The following is a 24,477-nucleotide window of genomic DNA, read 5'->3' on the forward strand; positions in this document are numbered from 1 at the left end:
GAAAGCCAAAGAATGCGGAGAATTCCACGGGCCGATGCTTCCTGCTAGGGGCCGGTGCTGCCTGCTGCCCGGCCGTGGCACCCAGCTCCCCTCCTTCCAGCACCCATGGGTGCGTGGCCATGCACTGGGGGGACACGGGACCTTCACAAGGCTCTGGGGACACAGGACCCTGCTCTTGGGGTGCACGGCTGCCCCCCAGGGGACCACATCCCAGCTCCCCATCCCCGTGCCCCGGCTGCAGGGCTCCATGCAGGCAACACCGGCCCTAAATGCGGGCCTCAACTGGAGGGGTTTTGGTTGCTCCGGGGTCCTCCCCACCGCTGCCGTCGGGGCTGAGCCCGGACAACTCGCGGCAGCAGTGGCGCCTGCAGTGCCGGCGGGCGGCGCTAGGCGGGGCGGGCCGTGCCGGGCCGTGCTGTACCGGGCAGAGCGGAGCGGTGCCGGGCCGGGCCGAGCCGTGCCGAGCCGGGCCAGCCCGCGAGAGGGGCGGGCGGCGCCGCTTATAAAGGCGGCGGGAGCGGGGCGGGGGAAAGCGCGTCCGTGCGCTGCGCTCCGGGACCGGCCAGCGGGGCTTTGCCCAGCCCCGGCGGGGCGGAACGGCTCGGCTCGGCTCGGCTCTGCGGGGCATGGCCCGGGCCGCCGCCGCCTGACGGGATGGAGCGGCGGGTGCTGTACGCGGGGCTGTACTGGCTGCTGCTGCCCCTCGCCCTGCTCGCCGGTGAGTGCCGGGGGGGGGGGGTGCTGGGCGCGCTGTGTCCCCGCTCAGGGCTCCCCACACGGGCAGGACCCGCTGCCGGCCCTGGGGGAAGCGGGCGGATCGGTGGAGGGACGGGTGGTTCCCCCCCACCACCACCCCAACTTCGAGCCCCACAGGGGATCCCCCTGCGTGCTCCCCGCAGCCCTATGCGGGACCGAGCCCTCGGGAAGCGCTGCGCTTCCTCCGGGCCGAGCGTGGGGCAGCGGCCGGGTGCGTGTGACCGGACAGCGGGGCCGAAGCCGTCGCGGTTCCAACCCCGCTGCCTCCATTGCCTCTCGCAAGGTGGAGGGCGGGTGCCGGGCACCCGGCTCCCCGCAGCCCTCGTGGTGGTTGGGGGGGAGCTGGCACCTAACCCGGCCGTGTGCCCGGTACCGTCGTGGTGCGGTGGAGCGGGGCACCGGGCACCCGCCTCGGCCGCTTCAGCCTCCCCTCCGCAGGGCTGTGGCTGCCGAGCTGCTCCCAGCCAGCCCGCTTTGAGCAGCGGTGGGGTTTGAAGGCAGATGCGCCACCCACCGAGGCAACCGTCTGGCCACCGGCCTGGAAAATACCCGTGTCCTGGGACGCGCAGGGCGAGAATCGGCTCTTTGAGCCCCGGCTGCTCGGGGGACCCCGCTCGGGAACGCTCCGTTTACCTTCACTTAGACGTAAAGGAAAACCCTCCCTGTAACCAGGGCTGTTCAACGTGCTCCTTGTGCCCGGCTGCCGGGCTCACACACCCCGTGTTGGGGTGCCTGCAGCGTGGGGAAGAGTGGGAAGGACACCTGAGTGCTGTCACCCCGGGGAGGGGGGTTGTGTGTGTGTGAGGGGACGTGCACCCGAGTGGAGCCACATCCAGCCGGGTGTCCCGGTGGTACTGAGGGGAGCCGTGCCGCCGGCCTCCCTGGCAGAGGAAGTCGGTGACTGTTGGAAAAGCTGCTCTGTTTGCTCCGGGCTCGCTGGAGGAGTGACTCAGTGCATGGCGCAGGATGCGAGGAGGTTAATTATAACCCTGCCCACGGGCGGACAGCGCGACCGGGCTGCTATGGGGAGGGGAAGGTGGCCGGGAACCGCTCGCACCAGGCCCCGGTGGGGCACGGGAGCTGCCGGCCATGTCCCGTGGGTGCACGGGGCGACACGTGGCCCTTTGGGCGCGGTCTGGCGCATGGGGCCCTCCAATTCTGCTGATTTGGACCCAAATTGCGCCGGGGTTGCTTGGCCCGCCCCGGCACGGGATGTCCTGGCAGGGACCTGCTGCATCCCACGGCCGGAGGTGTCGGTGCGCTACTCGTGGTCAGACGTGGGTCTGGGGTCCTGCTTGTGCAGCTCCCCCCCCCCCCCCCACCCCCCGTTCCTTGTGGGTTTTGGATGGGGGGGGGAAACTGAGGCACGGGGGGGGGGGGGACGTGGCTCGTTCTGCTGCACCTGGGGGGAGGAAGAGCCCCGAGCACGACCCGCCTGCAGCCCTTCCTTCCGCAGCAATCAGGCTCTTCCCAAGCGTCCGGAGGATGTTTGCTGGCGGCGAGTGGAGGGGCAGGGCTGGGGCTCACAGCATGGCTTGGGGTGGGACCGTGGCATGGACCCCCGTGGTGCGGCTCCCAGGCATGCCATGGGGTGCGTATCCCACCCAGCACAGGGACGTAGGGCTCCATCCGTGCTGGAATGCATGGAGCAGGGTGAGCACAGCCGGTGCGCATCATGGGGTGGCTCTGGACCCCCGGGGTGGTGACGTCCTGGCTGTACCAGCGCAGTGCTTGTGCAGGAGCAATGGGTGGTGGTGGCAGCCCCTTAATGCTGCGGTGCCCCCCAAAGCTGGGGGCAGTTGGGGTGAGGTGAGGACATGGCCTCAGGATGTAGTAAGGGTGCTGGGGGGGGGGGGGGGGGCTCTGTGTGGGTGCTGCTGGCCCTGGGTGCTGCAGGATGCTGGTACCCAGGCGGTGCTGGCAGGAGTGTGGGCTGCAGCCGTCTGCCTCCTGCGGTCAGGTGCTTTTTATAAAGCAAAGGGAAATAAAATAGAGGAGGAAAAAAAATATATAAAAAAACCTATAAAAAAAAAAAAATAGAAAGCAGCCACCGCTGTCTCCAAGAGCAATAACTGCTGTTTCCTCCCCAGGCGCACAGGGGGATGGGAGGCAAAGGGCTGGCTGCCTGCAGCCTGCATGGACAATGCCAATCATCTTCCCCCCACAGTGCCCATCATCTCCCCAGGGTGCCCATCTCCCTGGTAATCCAGCCTTTTCCAAAGCCCCCACATTGCCCTATCGAGGCAGTGATGCTGTGGGGGCTCCCCAGGGCTGCAGCAGGTCCCCACTGGGTGAGGGTGGGGAAAGGGGTGTTTGGACACTGGTGTGTGGTGGGCATTGTCACGGCGCTGGGCTGTGCGTGGGGAATGTTACGGTGGATTTGGGAACGTCCCCATATGATGTGCGATGGGAATGTGGGTCTGGGTGCGCAAGCGGGAGATGCCAGTGGGCATCCCACTGCTTAGCTCATGGCTTAGGGGGTCCTGAGGGCTGCTCCATCCCCTTGGCATGGGCTGTGCCACCCCACCGTGTGCCTGATGTAGGGGCTGCAGCCCTGGGTGCTATGGAAGGGGTGTCCCCGCATCCACTGTGTTGCTGGCCAGCCGCTGGGGTTTCCCAGCCGTGGCACCGCTGGCACCGGTCCCGGTGCCCTCCCGGGGCAGCTCCTGCGGCATTCCTTGGGGAGCAGGGCCTGGCGCAGGCGGGAGCGGGGTTGACTTTCCACAAAAACAGGATACGGCGGCTGGGCTGGTGGGGCTGATCCCTGATCCCGGAAAGAGGAGCCGGGGATGGGGCTGGTTCTGCCCACCCATGGGCTCGCTGCTGCGGGGATGGGAATGGTGCTGTGCCCGGGGCTCATCAGCCTCTGGTGCAGAGAGCAGGGTCCTGGGTGCAGAGTGACACCCTGGGGACCCTGTTTGGGTCCCCTCGGCCCCTGTGAGGCCGGTGAGCAGGAGGCGGCTTGGCAGAGCTGCAGGGCTGCGGCCGCAGGTAACGGGCCTGTGTGAAATAGCAGGGAATTAAAGAGCTCTTCTAATTAATCCTGAGCGGCTGCAGGTCCCCACAGAGCCAGCGGCTGCACTGATGCGAATCAGTGTGTGGGCACTGTGAGTGGTGCGTAGCGGGGTGGATGCTGTTATGAGGCTGCCTCATTGCCGGTGGGGTCTGGGGATCCCCCTTTCTCCATGCAGCTGGATATGGATCTCTCCCTGTGTTGGTGCCTGGGAGGGGGCTGCACCCAAAGTCCCCTTCCCACTCTTCCGCATCCCAACTACAATGGGATAAACCCCACTGCTGGCTCTCCCTGTCTGCCCTCACCCTTGCTGCCAGGTCCCTGCTTTTCCCCGTGGTCCCCAGTTCCCCCCTTTCCCTTCCCACGTGTGATCCCAAAGGGAGATGAAAGGCCGGTGTGAAGGGAACCAGCACATCTCGCCCAGCGCTGTGATTTATCCTGCTCCCGGCACATTACCATCCTTCATGTTTCCAGTGCTGCTGCTGCCAGCGGTGGTGCGATCGCTGCTGCTCCCAGGATCACAGGGATGGGGAGTGGATGCGGATCCAGGATAACCTTAGGGGGACGCTCAGTGCGGGCCGGATCCTGCCCCATGTGTGCGGCAGAGACGAGACCATGGGGTGTGATGGGTGCTGCCTGCATGGGGATGGGGATAGTGGGCGCCACGGTGCTGCAGCCACCCTCCTGCCTGGCTCCCGGTGGGGACCTGGGTGCGGGATGGAGGGCGGGTTTCGCCGTGGGGCTGCTCTCCCCACAAGCCAAACTGGTTTTTCTCCCCACGCCGGCACTTTCTCCGCTGTCAGCAGTGAAGGGAACTGGTTTCCTCTGCCTGTGCAGGACGGAGCACCCACACCCCGGTGCAGCCGGCCCTGCAAAGGTGTGGGTGCAAAGCTGGGCACCGTGGGTGCTCACAATGGGGGCTGTGCCATGCTGGGGGGGCTGCTCATCATCAGCACATTTCTTTCCCCCCCTTTTAGATCCCATTACAAGCTGTCTGAAGCCACTGAGCACTGACCACGCTGAGGAGCTTTGCCTCACGCTGGGGTGATGGGGGATCCAACAGCCACAGGGTCCCATGGGTGCTGGTTCAGCCCCAGGGTGCTGTGGGCTGCTCTGCATTTGCAGGCAGCTGCTGCCAGCCCTTCCTAGTGCCAAGTGACCCAAGCCACTGCCACCAGGATGCCTGCTCTGTCCCTAGTCCTGGTGTCTGATGCCCGTGGCATAATGCCACACCGTCACTGCACTGCGTGTACCCCACAGTGCCCAGCAATGCCTATGGGTCTCCCTATGCTACCCACCATCCCATCTTCCCCACAGCTCCCATGCAGACCCCAGCCAGCGGGACACCAGCACAGTGGTCCGTTCCCCCCCACCATGCCACCATCACCCCTAGGGCGGTCATGGCTGGGACAGGGGACACCCTGACCCGAAAGGATGCTGCTTTGGGCAGGGGTCGGTGCTGGGATGGAGGTGCCGGTGGCCGCGGCGGGGCTGTCTGGCTCCCCCCCCCCATCAGCCGAAGCAGCGCTCGCCCCCGTGCCGGGAAGGCTCCTCTCTGGCTCGGGAAGGGGAATATTTGCTCCATGAGATCATGGTTTGCCGAAACGCTGCCAGCAGCCCACGGCAGCGTGCGGGGAGGCGGCGGGTGCCGCGGTCACTGCACAGCGGGTCCCGGTGCCCCCGCTCCGCGCTCCCTGCGCCCCTCACCCGTGCTGCGGGGCTGCCCGCGCTCCGTGGGAGCCGGCACCGGCGCTATCCCCGACGGGCGCTGCGTGGGACGTGCCCCGGGCCGCCGGGCGTGTTCCTGGGTGCCTCCCGTCCCGTCACCCCATCGCCATTCCCGGGGTGCTCCCGGGGGCTGCGCCGTGTCCCCGGCGGCCGCCCCATCCCTCGCCCCAGGATGTGCTGTCCCATTGAAACCTCGTAAACACAGGAAGGGCCGCGCCGGGCTGGCGGGGCCGAGCACGTCCCCTGGCTCCCAGCCTGGCTCCCCTTCACCCCCCAGCCCCATGGGCCCTCCTGGCCCTCACTGCCTCATCCCGTTCCCAAGCGGGGTGCCGAGGGGAGCGAGTCCCTGCTACGGCCACGCAGAGCTGGGGTCCCCAGCACCGGTTCCCTGTGGCTGTCCCATCTCCAAGGCTGCCCCATGGGGATCCCACCTCCTATCCGGAGTGGGGCTGCTTGGGGGGACGGGACAGGGGTGCGACATCCCTCTGGTCGGCACGGGAGGGGACGGAGGAACGCCCTGGGGCTGCCTGGAGCAGGGGCACAGTCACACAGTGAAGCCATCCCATGCTGTGCCTCCCCTCCGCTGTGGCCAGGTGCCCATCACCGCGGCCTCACGGCTGCCCCGCCGTGTCCGTGCCCATCTCCGGGTCGTGCATGTGCCGGTGTCAGTCACCGCTTCGGGCTGTGCGTGGAGCCGATGGGAACGCCGCGTTCCCCGGCGGCAGCTGCCCCGGTCCCCTGTGTCCCGTCCCCCCCCAGCCTCGGTAGCAGCAGATCCGTGGGGCGCCTTCCGGCCCCGCTCCCCCCCCCCCCCCCCCCGACGGCTGCACGGAACGAGCCGTAATTTAGGGTTAAAAATAAGCGAGGGGGAGGCGAGGAGCAGGCGGGGCAGGGGCTGTGGATGGGGTCCCCGAGGGCCTCCTGCAGAAGCCGTGTGGAAAAGCAGCGGATTCCGCTCATGGATCCCATTACCTCCCATGTCTGAGACCTCTGTGTCCCCCATCCCTGTGCCACCCATGTGGGTCACCGTGGCTCCTGCCCGTGTTCCTCTTCCCATGGACACCTCTGGGGGGGTTGAGACCACGTATGGGATTACACATAGCTTTGGGGTGCGTCCTGAACGGGAGGGGATGCAGCCTCCCTGTGCCCGGCACTAACGCTGCCTGTACCTCTGCCCACAGCCTGCCTCTTCCGCTTCAATGTCCTCTCCCTGGTGTACCTGATCTTCCTGCTGCTCCTGCCCTGGTTCCCGGGGCCCAGCCAGAGCTCCACCGCAGGTAAGGGGCTCACCCTGGGGTGCAGGCAGGGCAGCAGGATGCTGCCAGCCTCCCTCCGGCGGGTACCTGCCCTCCTTCCCCTGCGGTTTCCCCCTGGTCAGGCAGTGTGGCTCCTCGCTCTGTTAATTATAGCCCAGCGTGGCTATTAATAGCCCTTTCACTCCAAAACGGTCAGTTTTGAGCCCCAGACTCATTAACCAGAAACCTCAGGGCTGGGCTGAGCCCGCCGGGTGGGCAGGGATGGACCAGGAGCAGCCCTTCTGCCCTGCTGGGCATGGGGGGGGGCACAGGGGATGCAGCACCCATGGTGTGTGCATGGGCCCTGTGTCCCCATGGTGGGCACTGGGTGCCCGTAGCGCTGCTGGGCTGTGCTGTAACACAAGCCGTGGATAAAAGCTCTGCCCTCTGAATATTTCATGGGCTCTCACGACTCCGGAGCTGAGTCTTGACACAGATTTACAGGAACAAACAAGCAGAGGGAAGGTTTCTGGCCCTGACCCCCCCTCCCCTTCCCGGCCGGTGCGCAGCTGGGGTGGGCTCGCTGCCTGTCCCGAGGCAAGGAAAACGGGCTCTCGGCCCGGGAATCCCGGTGGGATGGGGGCACAGCTGCAGCTGGTGGAAGGTCTGACAGGGATCGTGGTGTGGGGGACCCCCTGGCACCCACCCACAGGATGTTCCGTGAGGGATGAGGATGGGAACTGCATCCCAACACTGGCCTCTGTGCAGTGGGGCCAGGGAAAGGCTTGGTCCAGCTGGGTCAGAGGATGCTGCAGGGGCGAGGGGAAGGAGTGTGGTCCCATAGCTTAGGCTTCCTGCATTTCCCGTGCCTCAGTTTCCCCAGTAATGTAACGAAAAGAGTGGTCTGTGGCTCTGCTGGTGCAGAGTGAGACATGCACATGGTGGGACCCAGGACTTTGGAGAGGGACTCTTCATCAGGGACTGTAGTGACAGTACAAGGGGTGATGGGTTCAAACTTACACAGGGTTGGATATAAGGAAGGAGTTCCTCCCTGTGAGGGTGCTGAGGCGCTGGCACAGGGTGCCCAGAGAAGCTGTGGCTGCCCCATCCCTGGCAGTGTTCAAGGCCAGGTTGGACACAGGGGCTTGGAGCAAGCTGCTCCAGTGGAAGGGGTCCCTGCCCGTGGCAGGGGTTGGAGCTGGGTGAGCTTTAAGGTCCCTTCCAACACAAACCATTCTATGAGTGTATGATTCTATGACCATGTTCCTGGGGCAGACCCCTAGCATCTCTGGGCACCCTTCCCAAGGGTTCTGGGATGCTGGTGCTCCCCGGGGCCACCTCAGATAATGGGTGATGAGTTGCCTGTGTCTCACAGGTCACACCAGCCGCCTCCTCAAAGCCCTCCTGGGGATCAGCATCATCTTCCTCCTCGCACACCTCGTTTTCCAGATATGCCTCTACACGCTGCCCCAAGTGGACAAGATGATGGGGCCCAGCTGTGAGTAGGGGGCACTGGGACAGGTTGTGCCACTGGGCACAGACCCCATCCTGGATGTTCCCTGTGGATGTGGGGCTGTCTCCCATGGGATAGCACATACTTAGGGTGGTCTCACATCCTGCCCTTGGGGGTCTGCAGACTCAATCCCTTCCTGCTTCCCTGCAGGCAGCTCACAGGAGGTGTTTGCCCGGCACATCGGGGTCACCAGGTAAGGGTACCCTGGCGGTGTGGGGCTGGGGACTGGCAGTGGTGGTGGGGACACCCCTGACCCACTTCCCCCCCTGCCCCAGGCTGGAGCTGAGCGACATCCCCAACTCGGTGCGTCTGGTGGCACCCGATGTCGGCGTCCTGCTGGTCTCGTCCCTCTGCCTGTGCCTGTGCCGTCGCCTGGTCCCCAAGGCTGCAAGCGTCCGCAGCCGGAGACCGGAGTCCCTGGAGTCCCGTGAGCGGGTGAGAGCCAAACCCATCAGCATCCTGCCCAGCCCGCACCATGGACACCACGGCTGGTCCCATCCCCTCCCCAGGGGACATCCCCAGGGGCCGGGAACCTGGGTTGGGGCAGTTTTGGCAGCGGCATGGGGCTGGGACATCATCATGAGACATCATCACAGCATCCCGTATGGGCTGGGGTGACTCAGCCACGGAGGAGTGCTCGTGTTTGCTCCTGTGTTGCCGTAGGGATCGCAGCAAGCAGCCCAACCCCACAGCACTGGGCTGGGGGGGGAGCATCCCTGGGTCTGACGGGCACCACCGTGTGGGTTAGGAAGGGCAGTGGGATGGGCAGCTGTGGGGTGCTGGCACCCAACTTGAGCTCACCAGCGGGGAGCATGGATGGGTGCTGTGCCGTGCCGGAGCCTCCTGATGGTGTTCGTGGCACTGGGGTGATCCAGACACGCACAGCCCAAAGCCGATGGCCCCCCTGGCTCGGCAAACACCTTTTGGGGTGCTCCCCGCTGTCGTGGTGGGCACTCGCCTGCCCATCGCCAGCCATGGATGGGCTGTAACCGGAGCTACCGGGCGATGCAGATGCCTTTGCCATGAGCACGGGGCCAGCCTGGAAAGGAGCTCAGTGCTGGGAACCCGGGTGCTGGTGCCAAGAAAAACAGCCGCCTTTCAGAGGCTTTTTGGAGCTTTCCAAGCAGCTAATGAGATAAACACAGCCAGGTGCCGGGCTGCGTGCCCATAGGGTGTCCGGCCGTCCATCCCTCGAGTGGGGAAACTGAGGCACGGCCAGCAGCAGCATGGGGCCAGTGGGGGTGCTTGTGGGGCTCACACCACTCTCTCCTTCCTGGCAGCAGGAAGAGGAGGATGTGGAGCAGCAGGACAGCACGGCCGACACGGACACGCCGCTGAGCACCAGGCTGCGGGTGACGGCTCACTGGCTGCTCTGGGAGGCTGGGAAGGCCTTGGCCATCACGCTGCTGGCCTTAGCTGGTGGGTATGGGATAGGGGGAGCATGTGGTGAGCTGGGGGGGGCTCAGTGGACACGCAGGTGCAGGGTGGGATGCTTGGTCCAGGGGGATGCTTGGTCGAAGGGGATGCTCGGCTGCGCATTGACCGCCCACGGGTGCCGCTCTGCAGGGATCACCCTGCCCTCCGCCTCCTCCTGTGTCTATTACCTGTTGTTCGTGGGGATGTGCACGTGGTGGGCCTGCCACCTGCCCAGGAGCTGCCGGGCCTTCAACACCACCTGCATCATCGTCTGCATCTACACTGCCTGCCACCTCGTCTGCCTCTTCACCTACCAGGCACCCTTCTTCCAGGGGGTCTACCCGCCTCCCACCTTCTGGGCACGGTGAGTCCCTGGGGAGGGTGCTGTGCTGTGGGGTACGGTGCTGTGCCAGGACCCTGGCTCATGGTGGGGCTCATGGCCACCCGCTCCATCCCCACAGGCTGTTTGGCTTCAAGGACATCGTCCTGTACCTCAACTGCTCCAAGCCCAACATCCTGGAGCTCAACACCAGCCACCCCTGGCCTGTCTATGCCAACCCTGGCATCCTGTTCCTGCTCTACTTCACCATGGCCACGCTGATGAAGCTGCGCCGGCTGGATGCCAGGGTGAGGGGCTGCAGGGCTGAGCTGGCCCCTCTGCCGATGCCTGGTGCGCCTTGCAGCTCTGAGTGCCCCAGCCCTGGCACTGGGGTGCCCATTGGAGGGGATGTGGGGGGCCTGTAGCACAGGGAGGGGCTTCATCAAGGGGTTGGGTCTCCGGTGGCAGCAGTGCTGTGCCCTGAGCTGGCTCCTGCCCCTCGCAGAGAACCGCAGCCCTGGCACAGCCAGCAGCGAGGTTCCTGTCGAAGGAGCTGGTGGAGATGGAGAGCTGGCCCAAGGACACCGATGGCGTGGCTGAGGACACCAAGGTGGGTTTTGGGGCATTGTGCCCCACAAGCGATGCCCATGCTGTGGTGGAATGGGAGCTGGGGTGCTCTGGGGGTAGCTCTGAGCCCCCTCTGTCCCCCCCAGCCCATGCTGTCCTCCAACACGGGTAAGGCAGGCGGCGGTGCTGAGAACTGCACTGTGCACATCATGGGCAACTCTCCGCAGCCGGGTAAGCCTGTCCCCAGTTCATCCCCGTCCCCACAGCCTGTCTGTGTGCTGGGGGTCAGCTCAAGGTCCCCCTCCCCATGGCCAGGCAGGAAGCGTCCGGCGCAGTGGCTGCTCCTGCACACCCTGGGCCATGTCATCATGAAGCAGAGCTACGTCTGCGCCCTCATCGCCATGATGGTGAGTGGGGGGACACGGGGGGCACTCCCCGGCCTGATCCCATGCGAATGGCCGCATCCTGCCTGCCTGTAGGTGTGGAGCATCACCTACCACAGCTGGCTGACCTTCGTGCTGCTGCTCTGGTCCTGCCTCATCTGGACGGTGCGGAACCGGCGTCACTTCGCCATGCTCTGCTCGCCGTTCCTGCTGCTCTATGGCATCGCTCTCTGCACCCTGCAGTACATCTGGAGCATGGAGCTGGCCTCCGAGCTGCCCACCCGTGTTGGCTTCATAAGCTTCGAGCAGCTGGGGCTGGTGCACACCAAATACCCCTGCTTGGATCTGGGGGCTAAGGTGAGTCTGCTGCTGTCCCCATCTCTGTCCCCACCAGCACGTCGCTGTCCCTGCTCACTGCCTGTCCCCGCAGCTCCTGCTCACCCTCACCTTCTGGCTGCTGCTGCGGCGGTCCGTTAAGGAGAAGCTGCTAACGAGGAGGTCCCCGTCCACCCCGCTCATAGAGGTGACCATCTCAGACATAGGTGAGGGGTCCCACCATCACCCTCCAGTGCTGAGCATCCCTTGGGTGCAGGCAGCACCCGGGGTGCCCGCCATGTCCTGCAGCCCCCTCCTGCCTCGCAGACAGCAGCCGTCAGGGGGACGTGCTGAAGGCGCTGGGGGGCCTGGTGAGGAATTTCTATGCCAAGTACTGGATCTGTGTGTGCGCCGGCATGTTCATCGTGGTGAGCTTCGCCGGGCGCCTCGTCGTCTACAAGATCGTCTACATGCTCCTCTTCCTCCTCTGCGTCACCCTCTTCCAGGTAAGGGGGTCAGGGACACGTCCATGTCCTCATCCCCATCCCCGGTGTGGCCCTGCTGATGTCCGCGTCCCTGCAGGTGTATTACAGCCTGTGGCGCAAGGTGCTGAAGTGCTTCTGGTGGCTGGTGGTTGCGTACACCATGCTGGTGCTCATTGCCGTCTATACCTTCCAATTCGAGGACTTCCCCATATACTGGAGGAACCTGACGGGTCTCACGGATGAGCAGTGAGTGTCCTCAGCCCACCGAGGGGTGCCGGCTGCTGCCAGCCCCATGGTGGCCCCAGGGCATGGCCAAAGGCATGGGGAATGGGGTTGAGCCCTTCAGGGCAGCTCAGTGCCCGTGCAGGGTGGGATGGATGCAGCTCCGCTCTGACCCTTTCTTCCCTGCCCAGGCTGGGTGACCTGGGCCTGGAGCAGTTCAGCGTCTCCGAGCTCTTCTCCAGCACCCTCATCCCGGGTTTCTTCCTCCTGGCCTGCATCCTCCAGCTCCATTACTTCCACCGCCCCTTCATGCGCCTCACGGACCTGGAGCGCATCCCTGCTGCCAGCGCAGCATCCTACCGCATCCCCAGGTAGGGCCCCGCGCTGGGGTGACCCCCCTGCACCCCCAAGCCCCCCATCCTGCTCTGAGCCCTCCTCCCTGCAGGCCCGAGGAGCTGCACGGGAGTCGGCTGCTGCGGGATGTGGTTGCTGCAGACAGCGCCAGGACCAGCGATGGTGACAGCACCGGGATGGGTGATGCTGACACTGCATCACAGGGTACCCACCGGGCAAGGATGGGGGAGAACGGGGTGGGATGGGTGTCCTCCAAGCTGGGAAGGGGCTGGAGGGAGATATGGGAATGAATTAGAGCATCTTCCAAGCCAGGAAGGCACTGGCAGGGTAGGGAGATTGATTTGGGGTATTCTCCTGTGAGGATCTGAGAATGGGTTTGGGTAACTTCCAAGCCAGGAACAGTCTTGAGGTGTGTTCAGAGATGGCTTGGGGTGTCCTCCAGGTGTGGGAGGATATGGGGATGGATTAGGATGTGCTTCAAGTCAGGAAGGGGCAGGGGATTGCAGGTATAGATTGAGGCATCCTTCAAGCCAGGAAGGTGCAGGGATAGATTTGGGTGTCCTTCAAGTCCTGGAGAATATGAGGATGGATTTAGGGTATCATCTGAGCCAGGAAGGAGCTGGGAGGGTAACGGAGATGGATTGGGGTGTCCTTCAAGTATGGAGAGGAGGCCAGGATGTGTTGGGGTGTCCTCCGAGCCCATCCATGATGGTCCATGTCCCCACAGTGCCCTCCAAATGGGGTCTGGTGCTGGAGCGCCTGATTGTGCTGGGTTGGACCTTCTCGGACACGCTGACCCGCGGGCAGGTCTTTGTGGTGCGTCTGCTGGAGCTCCACATGGTCAAGCTGGTGGCTCTCTACGCCGTATGGGTGGCCCTGCAGGAGGTACCAGGCACGGGGGCACTGGGCTTTGGGGGGGGTGGCTCAGCCAGGCACCCCATGGTGCTAATGCATCCACTGCGCCAGGTATCGCTGATGAACTTCTTGCTGGTGCTGCTGTGGGCCTTCGCCATGCCCTACTGCCGCTTCCGACACATGGCCTCCTGCCTCTCCACCGTCTGGACCTGCATCATCATTGTCTGCAAGATGCTCTACCAGCTCAAGATCGTCGACCCCAACGAGTACGCCAGCAACTGCACCCAGGTGCCCACTTGTGCGGTTCTTGGGGTGCTTGTGGCAGCGTGAGGGGGGGTGTTCCCTGGCTGGAGATGGGGTCTGGCAGCAGGCGTTAGGGTGCTGACACCCGGTGGTGCCCCCCTTTGCAGCCCCTGTACAACAGCACCAACCTGACCCCGGAGGAGATGAGCAATTCCACGCTGTACTACGGCCCCCTGGACCCTGCCAACTGGTTCGGCATCCGCAAGGGTTCCCCCAGCCTGGGCTACATCCAGGTGAGCCTGGGGACACCCTGTCTATGGGGATGCTTCAGGGGCTCGCCATGGCCCTGAGCATCCCCTTTCCCCACCAGAACCACCTCCTGCTGCTGGTGCTGCTGGTGTTGGAGGCCGTGGTGTACCGGCGCCAGGAGTACTACCGCAAGAAGCACCAGTTGGTGGCCCCTGTCACCGAGACCATCTTTGAGGATATCTCCCGTGAGCACCTCGACCAGGGCCTCATCAGCTGTGCCAAATACTTCCTCAACTACTTCTACTACAAGTTTGGCTTGGAGGTGAGGAGCAGGTCCTATGGGGAGGGAGGGGGTCCCACCATTCACATCACCCCAGGGCTGAGCCTCTGCATCCTCCCAGATCTGCTTCCTGATGACGGTGAATGTGATCGGGCAGCGGATGAACTTCATGGTGATCCTGCACGGCTGCTGGCTCGTCGTCATCCTGACGCGGCGCCGGCGCGCGGCCATCGCCTGCCTCTGGCCCAAGTACTGCCTCTTCCTCATCATCTTCCTCATCACCCAGTACCTGCTGTGTGTGGGCATGCCGCCCGCCCTCTGCGTGGGTAAGGGGCTGGGGTGGGAGCATCCGGCCTCTGCAGCGGTCAGGGAGGCAGAGGTCCTTGTCCCATTGCTGTGAGGGGCTGGCACCGAGCGTGTCCATCACCCCCCAGACTATCCATGGCGCTGGAGCCGGAATCTTCCTATAAACTCGGCGTTCATCAAGTGGCTCTACCTGCCTGACTTCTTCGTGGCCCCCACATCCACCCATCTCATCAGTGAGTGTCCAGCCCCAGCACCCTCCTGCCCAGGGGGTGCCCTGTACCCCTACTCCATCCCTGCACCCTCCTGCCCATGGGGTCCCTGTCCCCGTCCTCCATCCCTGCACCATCCTGCCCAGGGCATCCCTGTCCCCTACTCCAACCCTGCACCATTCTGCCCATGGGGTGCCCTGTGCGCCTACTCCAACCCTACTCCATCCCTGCACCCTCCTGACCGTGGGATGCCCTGTGCCCCTACTCCGTCCCTGCACCCTCCTGCCCATGGGGTGCCCCATCCCTTACTCCATCCCTGCACCATCCTGCCCATGGGATGCCCTGTGCCCCTACTCCATCCCTACTCCATTCCTGCACCATCCTGCCCATGGGGTGCCCTGTGCCCCCACTCCATCCCTACTCCATCCCCGCACCCTCCTGCCCATGGGGTCCCTGTCCCCTACTCCATCCCTGCACCCTCCTGCCCATGGGGTGCCCCATCCCTTACTCCATCCCTGCACCATCCTGCCTATGCGGTGCCTTGTGACCCTACTCCATCCCCGCACCATCCTGCCCATGGGGGTTCCCTGTCCCCCTACTCCATCCCCAGCACCCCCTGCCCTAAGTCCTGTGCCCACAGATGACTTCATGCTGCTGATGTGCGTGGCGCAGCAGTGGCGGGTGTTCGAGGCCGAGCGCACGGAGGAGTGGCTGCAGGCGGCGGGCGAGAACACCGACCGGCTGGACCTGGAGCGGGACACCCACAACCCCACACCCAACTTCATACACTGCCGGTGGGTGCCCAGGACACCACAACCCAGGACTGGGGATGTGGGGATGGGACTTGTGCATGGGATGGGACCACATGGGTATGGGTATGGACAGAACGGGACCCCCAGGCAGTCCCTAAGGGCTTGGGTCCCCTAGGATGGAACCCTTTTTGGCCAGTGAAGCTGTCCTGCTGATGCTAGAACAGGACCCCCCTAAATGGCTGTGACAGGACCCTTGCCACTAGGATGGTAACCCCGAGGCTGGGACAGCAGCATCCGAAGGCTGTGTTGGAAGGAGATAACAGTGGTTCAGGGCACCCCTAGTGATGGTGCAGGACCCCCATGGGCCACAGATTTGGAAAAGGACCATTGTCCCCAGGATAGGGCTCATGCGGGGACTGGGACGGTGCTGGTTTGACTGGTAGCACTTCACTGCACTCCAAACCCAAGTGGTGCCAAGCATGGGTGCTGCTGGGGACAGGGACCCTGCTCTGAGTGCCCCATCCCACAGGTCCTACCTGGACATGGCAAAGGTGGTGGTCTTCCGCTACCTCTTCTGGTTAGTCCTGGTGGTGGTCTTCATCACCGGGGCCACCCGCATCAGCATCTTCGGCCTCGGCTACCTGCTGGCCTGCTTCTACCTCCTCCTCTTTGGCACCGGCATGCAGCGCAAGCCAGCCCGGGCTCGCCTCGTGCTCTGGGACTGCCTCATCTTCTACAACATCACCGTCATCATCTCCAAGAACATGCTCTCGGTGAGGGCTGCTGGTCCCAGGCCATGCAGTGGCCCCTGGGGCCACCTCCCTGAGGAGGGGATGGGTAGCAGGGCTGTCCCCTTGCCAACCTCACGCTCTGCCTTCTTTCCCCACAGCTCCTCTCCTGCGTCTTCGTACATCAGATGCAGGACAACTTCTGCTGGGCGATCCAGCTCTTCAGCCTGGTCTGCACCGTTAAAGGCTACTATGACCGTGAGTTGGGGGTCTGGGGGTGCTTTTGGGGTGCAAGTCTGAGCTGCTGACTGACCTGCCTGCACCTCTGCCTGCCAGCCAACGAGATAGGCAAGGACCACGACTGCTCGCTGCCCGTGGAGGAGGCGGGCATCATGTGGGACAGCATCTGCTTCTTCTTCCTCCTGCTCCAGCGCCGCGTCTTCCTCAGCTACTACTTCCTGCACGTCATGCTGGACCTCCAGGCCTCTGCCCTGCAGGCTTCCAGGTGGGGCTGTGGTCCCAGCGGGGGTGCCAGGGCATGGGTGTCCCCCCCATCACCCTCTAACTGTGCCCATCTCGCAGGGGCATCGCGCTGTTCAAGGCCAGCACCCTGAAGAGCATGCAGTCCCACCGGCTCGCCGAGAAGAAGTCCCTGGCCCAGCTGAAGCGGCAGTGAGTGGGGTTTGGGGGGTCCTGCAGCCACCTTGGGGTGACGGTGAGGAGGATGGGGGTACCCCGGGGGCGGGTTTGGGGATGCGCGTTCCACAGCAGCCTGTGCTGGCAGGATGGAGCGGATCCGAGCCAAGCAGGAGAAGTACCACCAGGAGCGGGTGCCCCGCAACGTCACCGAGGGGCAGGATGAGGCCAGGCCAGGTGAGAGCCAGAGAGCCCTCCCAACCCCTCCACGGGCGCAGCGGGGTGACCACAACCCATGGCTGTGGGTCCATGGAGCCCCGTGGGTCACTGCGGTGAACCCACATCCCTGCTCTCCCCGGTGCCCGGGGTGGGTGCACTGAGCACAGCTGTTCTCAGCCCCTCCATCTGCCCTCCCACAGCACCCAGCAGCCCGGTGGAGCCTTCCCAGCAGAGGCAGCGGTGGTGGCGGCCGTGGTTAGACCACACTGCAGGTACTGCCCTGGCACGGGGACATAGCGGGGCACAGGGTCCCCACGCTGGGCACTGCTAACACCTGATGGTGCTTTCGGCATGGGGACAGCACGCACATCCCCCGGCCCTATGCTCGGCTGCAGGGCTCTAACTGGGACTGGTCTGGTTCCCAGCACTGACCGGGTGTTGGAATGGGGGCAACAGGATGGGGTTGGGGTTATTGGCATCAGTCACCTCTGAATGCTGGTGGTGGAGGGACCCTGCTTTGCACATGGGGGGGGATGAGTCGTTGACTCTCGTGTCCCCAGTGGGGATCCCCAGGGTGTCCTCAGTGCTGTGCCAGGCAGTGAACCTGGGGAGATGGCAGCAGAGCCATCGTCTGTGGGGGCATCGTCCGTGCTGTGCCATGCTGTGACACCCCATGAGGTGCCAGCCATGCTGTGACACCCGCTGCCACCCTGGCAGTGCTGCATTCTGGGGAATACTTCCTCTTCGAGTCGGACAGTGAGGAGGAGGAGGAGGCAGCGGCAGTGCCGGAGGAGACGCGGCCGAGCAGGCACAGCGCCTTCGAGGTGAGCATGGCTGGTGGGTTGGGGACAGCCGTGCCCATGGGGTGCCGGTAGTGCCCATGGTGTGCTGACAGCCCCTCTGCCCCTGCCAGCTCGTGTACCAGGCCTGGGTGACCAACACCAGGACAGCGCTGCAGCAGCAGCAGGAACAGGAGCAGCAGCAGCAGCAACAGCAGCCGGAGGCACCCGGTGCCAATGTGGCTGCAGGTGGGTCTGTCTCACCCCAAAATGGGGGGGGTGGGTACCAGGAGGGGGCACAGTTCTGCCCTGTGCTTGCTGTTTGCCCTGGCAGCGGCTGGCATCCCATAATGGGGCATTGGTTCAGTCAGGTTCCCTGGTGTGGACTCTCTGGTGGCTACCATGGAGCTGTGCAGCTCCCTTTCAGTGCCTGCAGTGGTTGTTAAGCTGGATGGGGAGGATGGGGTGATGAGCAAGAGAACCCCAGCGGGGGCTAGGACTGATGTCCGTCCTCCACTGGGCTGATGCTACCCCTTTGGGGGGGGTCTGACCCTTACAGGGGACAGTGCAGAGAGAGAGGAGGAACTGGGGGCACCTGAAGAGGCTGAAAGCCAGGAAGAAGAGGAGGAGGAGGAAGGCACTGGTGAGTGTGCGGCCGTACCCCAGCACAGGGGGATGCTGGGGTGCTCTGAGCGGGTCTCTGAGCCTCCCCTTTGTCCTTGTCAGGGCGCAGCAACGTGGTGCAGCGGGTGCTGAACACGCTGCGGTTCCTGTGGCTGCTGTTCCGGGCCATGGTGGACGGGCTGACGCAGTGGCTGGATGCCTGCACCCGGGAGCACGCCAACATGTCCAGTGTCCTGCGCCTCGAGAGATACGTCCTCACACGCCGCCTGGCCACGGTGAGCACGGGGACAGGAGGGATGTGGGGACACGGGGGTGGCAGCCCCGCGGTGACACTGACCCCACTGCAGGGAGAGCACATGCACCGCGGGGTCCTGGATGACCTGTACCTGCCGCCGCTGGAGGAGCCCCATGAGGAGCTGAGCCAGCGGTGGAGTATGGACTCCCAAAGCAACATCCCTTTCAGGCAGGTGCATGGATACCCCTTGAGGGTGATGCTGCAGTGGGGCCAGCGGGCAGGAGGCTCATTGCTGTCCCTGTGCTGTCCCCAGCAGGCACCGAGGAGCGGTTCACACCTCGGTGACCAGCCAGGAGGAGCAAGTGATAACCTTGGGGTCCCAGGAGAACATGGATGGGTCTCGGGAGCTGCTGGCCCTGCCGCAGAACCGCAGCCGGACGGCCAGCGAGCTCCTCGGGAGCAGGTACAGGGACATGGGGATGGTGGGATGGGGATGTGGGGGTCAGCAGGGCTGGCTCACCCCCCTGCTGCACCCTGCAGGCAGCTGTACTTCACTGAGCTGGAGGAGTCAGAGCGGTTCTATGAGTCCCACAACCGGTTCCTGAAGCTGCTGCTGGCCGTGTACCGCTGCGTGGCCACGCACTCCGAGCTGCTCTGCTACTTCATCATCATCCTCAACAACATAGTGACCGCCTCCATCATCACCCTCTTCCTGCCCATCCTCGTCTTCCTCTGGGCCATGCTCTCCATCCCCCGGCCCACCAAGCGCTTCTGGATTACAGCCATCATCTTCACCGAGGTGGGCAGGAGGTGGCTGGCGAGGGGACGGTGCCACCCGGCTCCTGCCTGTCACCCACTGACCCCAGTGTCCCTGCAGGTGATGGTGGTGGTGAAATACCTCTTCCAGTTCGGGTTCTTCCCCTGGAACTGCTATGCCATTATGCTGCGCAATGAGGGCAAGCCCTTCTTCCCACCCCGCATCATGGGCTTGGAGAAATCTGACCGCTACATCAAATACGACCTCATGCAGCTCCTGGCGCTCTTCTTCCATCGCTCCCTGCTGCTGGTGAGCCCCAGGGCATGGCATCACCTTGGGCATTGTTTGGGTGGGCATCCATGGGAGCTGGAGGGGTGATGGGGACTCTCAAGAGCACCCAGTGGGTGCTTGGTGGCTCTGCCTTGGTTTCCACCCAAGGTTCCCGTTGCTGGTTGGGACCCTGGGGTGCAATGGGAGCTGATGCTGTGAGATGGGGGGCATCAGGAACGCATCCCCCTGACCACATCCTCTGCAGTCCTATGGGCTGTGGGACCATGAGGAGCACCTCATCCCCAAGAAGAAGGCGGAGCGGGTGGAGGATGAGGGAGAGGAGGAGAAGAAGGAGGAAGCAGAGTCCCCGCTGCTGGTGGTGAATGAGGAAGGGACGGAGGCACCGGCAGAGCCAGGGGCACCAAGCACAGCTGCGGAGCCGGAGCCAGAGGGTGATGCTGTGGGGCAGGATGAGGAGGCGAAGGCCGCCCAGCTCCGCTTCAGGAGGAGGAGGTGGCAGCGGAAGAAGCAGCCAAAGGTGTCTGTAGAGGAAGGTGAGCACCAGCCCCCCTTTGCACCCTGGTAAGGGGCAAGGCTGCTTTCCCCTGGGGCAGAGGGTGCTGCTGCCGGGCAGGATGCGGCCCTCCAGGGCCCTGGCTGTCACCCATGCTGTGCATCACTTGCAGAGGCTGGGAATGAAGAAGCAGAAGAAGAGGAAGAGGTAAAACAGAGCCATGCGCAGAGGAAGCTGAAGACGTTCGGGCTGCGGGTCAAGCTCTTTTTCGTCACCATGTGAGTGCCCTGTGGTGCTGGAAGGGGTGCGGGACGCGGGGTGCAGTCCCTGGTAACCCATACCTTTTATCCCTTGTCCCTCCAGGGCACAGAACATGTACCAGCCGGTGCGCAGGTTCTTCTGGGACATCCTGCACACTGAGCACCGTGCAGCCACCGACGTCTACGCATTCATGTTCCTGGCCGACGTGGTTGACTTCATCATCATCATCTTCGGCTTCTGGGCCTTCGGGGTGAGCAGGGGGTACCCACAGGGCTGGCTCCCACTGCAGGGTCAGGCTGGGGCGTATCCTGACCTCTCCTGCATCCCCAGAAACACTCTGCAGCCACCGACATCACCTCCTCGCTGTCGGATAACCAAGTACCGGAGGCGTTCCTGGTCATGCTGCTCATCCAGTTCACCACCATGGTCATCGACCGCGCGCTCTACCTCCGCAAGACCGTGCTGGGCAAGCTGATCTTCCAGGTCATCCTGGTCTTCAGCATCCACCTCTGGATGTTCTTCATCCTGCCGGCTGTCACGGAAAGGTACCGAGCACCCCTTGGGGATGCCAGGGTACAGCCTGGTCCTTGGGTGGCCCCTGGGGTGGCACCGTTGTGTCCCCAAGCCCAGCCTGGCTGTGGAGGTGGCCGGAGGGGTGACACCTCCCTCCTGCAGGTTGTTCAGCCTCAACACCGTGGCGCAGCTGTGGTACTTTGTGAAGTGCATCTACTTCTCGCTGTCAGCCTACCAGATCCGCTGCGGGTACCCGACGCGCATCCTGGGCAACTTCCTCACCAAGAAATACAACCACCTCAACCTCTTCCTCTTCCAGGGGTACGGCACGGGGCCACGTGGACCCCCAGGCACACACAGGGTGCTGCACCAGCCCCCTTTCCCTGGGTCATAGAGTCATAGAACAGTTTGGGTGGGAAAGGACCTTAAGATCATCCAGTTCCAACCCCCTGCCACGGGCAGGGACACCTTCCATTAGGGGAGGTTGCTCCAAGCCCAGTCCAATCTGGCCTTGAACACTGCCAGGGATGGAGCCTTTAACCACTTTTGGGCAAGAAGATTTATGATTCTATGAATGTCCCTACCCAGGTTTCTATAGGATTATATAGGATTCTATGAGTGTGTTCCCCCGCAGGTTTCGCCTCGTGCCCTTCCTGGTGGAGCTGCGGGCTGTCATGGACTGGGTCTGGACAGACACCACGCTGTCCCTGTCCAACTGGATGTGTGTGGAGGACATCTATGCCAACATCTTCATCATCAAGTGCAGCCGTGAGACAGAGAAGGTGCGTCCCCACCATGCTGGGAAGGGCCCTCCAGTAACCCCGTGTTGCTTGGGGTCCCCTTGAGCCCACCTGGCACTGTGTGCTGTCCTCCCCCTGCAGAAATACCCCCAGCCCAAGGGGCAGAAGAAGAAGAAGATCGTCAAGTATGGTATGGGGGGCCTCATCATCCTCTTCCTCGTGGCCATCATCTGGTTCCCGCTGCTCTTCATGTCACTGATCCGCTCCGTGGTGGGTGTTGTGAACCACCCCATCGACGTCACCGTCACCCTCAAGCTGGGGGGGTACGAGGTGAGGATGCAGGCGGTGGGTGCTGTGGTACCCAGCCCAGATGCTGGAGACCCCTGCCCAGCTGATGGCACCTTGTCCCCCTGCAGCCGCTGTTCACTATGAGCGCCCAGCAGCAATCCATCCAGCCCTTCACGCCACAGGACTATGAAGCCCTCACCCATAAGTTCGAGAGGCAGCCGGTAAATCCTTCCTCCCCCATTGCAGAATCCCCCTCCCGCCCCCAGCTCCATCCTGCTGGGGTTGGGGTGTCCTTGGGTGGGTGCTGAGCCGTGTGTCCCCCCAGGTTGCCATGCAGTTCATCACGCTGTATGGCTATGAGGACATCGTGACAGCGCGCATCGAGGGCAGCTCAGGCTCGCTCTGGAGCATCAGCCCCCCGAGCAGGGAGCAGATGCGGAGGGAGCTGCAGAACGGCTCCTCAGACATCACCCTCCGCCTGACCTGGACCTTCCAGAGGTACTGCAGGGCACGGTGTGGGGCACGCAGCGCCTCCTGAGCCCCATGGCACTTACACGGAGCCTGTGCTGTCCGCAGGGACCTGGGCAAAGGGGGCACGGTGGAGCACACCTTCGACAAGCACAGCATTGACCTGCAGCCCGGGGCGCCCCAGCGTGAGCAGCTCGCACAGCTGCTGCAGGGCACCCGCACTACGCCGGTGTGAGTATCCCAGGGGGTGAGGATGATGCCCCCATGTCAGCGGGACGGTGCCCCCCTCACTTATCCCCCTCTCTTGTAGGGAAGTCCCCAGGCTCTTCCCCAGATACATCCGGGCGCCCAATGGCCCTGAAGCCAACCCCGTGAAGCAGCTGCTGCCAGGTAGGTCCTGCCGTGGTGTGTTCTCCCCTGTAAGTACTCAGTGCTGGGGGCACACAGATGCAGGTTGGGTGGAGAAGTGATTCACAGCAGCCTGAGGAGCACTTGGGGGTGTTTGTTGATGAGAAACTGAACGTGAGCTGCTTCAGTGTGAGCTGAGCCCAGAAACCCCTCGTGTGCTGGGCTGTGAGCACCGCAGATCCTGCCCCTCTGCTCTGCTCTTGTGAGACCCCAGTTGCAGCACTGTGTGCAGTTCTGGTGGCCTCAACATAAGAAGGACATGGAGCTGCTGGAGCAATGCCAGAGGAGCTCACGGGGATGCTCAGGGGCTGGAGCACCTCCTGTATGGAGACAGGCTGAGGAAGTTGGGGCTGTTCAGCCTGGAGAACAGAAGGCTGCGTGGAGACCTCATAGCAGCCTTCCAGTGTCTGAAGGGGGCTACAAGGAACCTGGAGAGGGACTCTTCGTCAGGGACTGCAGTGATAGGACAAGGGGTGATGGGTTCCAACTGAAACAGGGGAAGTTGAGGTTAGATCTTAGGCAGAAGCTCTTCCCTGTGAGGGTGCTGAGGCGCTGGCACAGGGTGCCCAGAGAAGCTGTGGCTGCCCCATCCCTGGCAGTGTTCAAGGCCAGGTTGGACACAGGGGCTTGGAGCAACCTGCTCTAGTGAAAGGTGTCCCTGCCTGTGGCAGGGGTTGTAACTGGATGGGCTTTAAGGTCCCTTCCAGCAGAAACCATTCTATCACTGTGCATGCTCCCTGCAGACGGGGAAGACAGCTACCTGGACGTGGAGGTGCAGCTGAAACGGGAGCTTGCAGGCGCCAGCCAAGGGGGTAGCAGCTTCGTGGAGTGGTGGGTGGTGCGGCTGAAGGATGCCCCTAGCAGCATCAGCAACATCCTCCCCATGGTCATCTTCAACGACAAAGTCAGCCCCCCCAGCCTGGGCTTCTTGGCTGGTTACGGGTACGTGGATGGGGATGCATGAGGGGCACAGAGCGGCTGCACCTAAGGGCAGGGGGGTTACAGGGTGCGTGCGTCCCTGTATCTTGCAGGATCATGGGGCTGTACGTCTCCATCGTGCTGGTGATCGGGAAGTTCGTGCGGGGTTTCTTCAGCGAGATCTCGCACTCCATCATGTTCGAGGAGCTGCCCTGCGTGGACCGCATCCTGAAGCTGTGCCAGGACATCTTCCTGGTGCGGGAGACGGGCGAGCTGGAGCTGGAGGAGGAGCTCTACGCCAAGCTCATCTTCCTCTACCGCTCTCCCGAGACCATGATCAAGTGGACACGGGAGAAGGAGTAAAGGGGAAGGGGCTCCAGACCTGCGCCCCTTTCCCTTCCCAAGGACATCACCACCAATGCCTTAACCAGCCCCGCACGCTGGGGCTGTATCCTGCCAGGGCACACAGTGGGACACGGGGCTTTCGGTGCTCGCTTTTAGGGGGGATGTTTTTCTTATGTTGCTTTGAAGCACCGTCTGACCTGCAGAAACCCACTCTGTGCCTTCCCAGGGAGGGGGACAGGAGCCGGACACCCCCCCACCCCATGGGTACCCCTGGCTGCAGAGCAGGGGGGAGGCAGGAGCCAACCTGTGCCTCCCCACTGCTCTCACCAACCCCGTCCAGAACCAGGTTAAACTCAAAAGCAATAGGCCCCCCAGCCCCAGGATGGGGGGCCCTCGGTTGTGGCTCTCCCCTAGCTAGGAGGGGGGGGGGCCGGCAGCCCCAGCTGGACTCTATAGACACTTACCGTGATGTTGGTTTTGTTGGTTTATTTTTTGTATTATTAATTCAAATGGTTTATTTATACAAATATCTAATAAAACAAAGCTGAGGCCTGGCGGAGTGATGCTCAGCTGG

General features: G+C 63.5%; 1 protein-coding gene across 1 annotated transcript; it reads left to right on the forward strand.

Annotated features, from left to right (window-relative positions):
* Positions 1 to 488: 488 nt before the first annotated feature.
* On the forward strand, positions 489 to 24,457 carry PIEZO1 (piezo type mechanosensitive ion channel component 1 (Er blood group)). Its single transcript, XM_061477410.1, has 51 exons — positions 489 to 718; positions 6,679 to 6,774; positions 8,108 to 8,230; positions 8,396 to 8,438; positions 8,521 to 8,680; positions 9,526 to 9,664; positions 9,812 to 10,025; positions 10,123 to 10,288; positions 10,486 to 10,590; positions 10,694 to 10,778; positions 10,863 to 10,954; positions 11,027 to 11,287; positions 11,361 to 11,472; positions 11,573 to 11,751; positions 11,828 to 11,976; positions 12,144 to 12,323; positions 12,398 to 12,510; positions 13,034 to 13,191; positions 13,273 to 13,449; positions 13,572 to 13,697; positions 13,775 to 13,975; positions 14,055 to 14,259; positions 14,368 to 14,472; positions 15,089 to 15,242; positions 15,730 to 15,973; positions 16,090 to 16,186; positions 16,265 to 16,433; positions 16,511 to 16,600; positions 16,713 to 16,801; positions 16,984 to 17,055; positions 17,501 to 17,607; positions 17,697 to 17,811; positions 18,122 to 18,205; positions 18,289 to 18,461; positions 18,534 to 18,613; positions 18,687 to 18,884; positions 18,962 to 19,220; positions 19,299 to 19,487; positions 19,714 to 20,002; positions 20,135 to 20,240; positions 20,326 to 20,473; positions 20,554 to 20,768; positions 20,899 to 21,057; positions 21,371 to 21,518; positions 21,618 to 21,806; positions 21,893 to 21,985; positions 22,090 to 22,262; positions 22,341 to 22,463; positions 22,543 to 22,622; positions 23,384 to 23,582; positions 23,672 to 24,457. Exons 1-51 carry the CDS (start codon positions 655 to 657, stop codon positions 23,919 to 23,921), a joined length of 7,545 nt encoding a protein of 2,514 aa, XP_061333394.1. The 5' UTR covers positions 489 to 654; the 3' UTR covers positions 23,922 to 24,457.
* The last annotated feature ends 20 nt before the right edge of the window (positions 24,458 to 24,477 follow it).

Source organism: Pezoporus flaviventris, unplaced genomic scaffold, assembly GCF_033815535.1.
Source record: "Pezoporus flaviventris isolate CSIRO_AGI_PZ_B2104156 unplaced genomic scaffold, CSIRO_AGI_Pfla_v1 ptg000105l, whole genome shotgun sequence".
Classification (NCBI taxonomy): domain Eukaryota; kingdom Metazoa; phylum Chordata; class Aves; order Psittaciformes; family Psittacidae; genus Pezoporus; species Pezoporus flaviventris.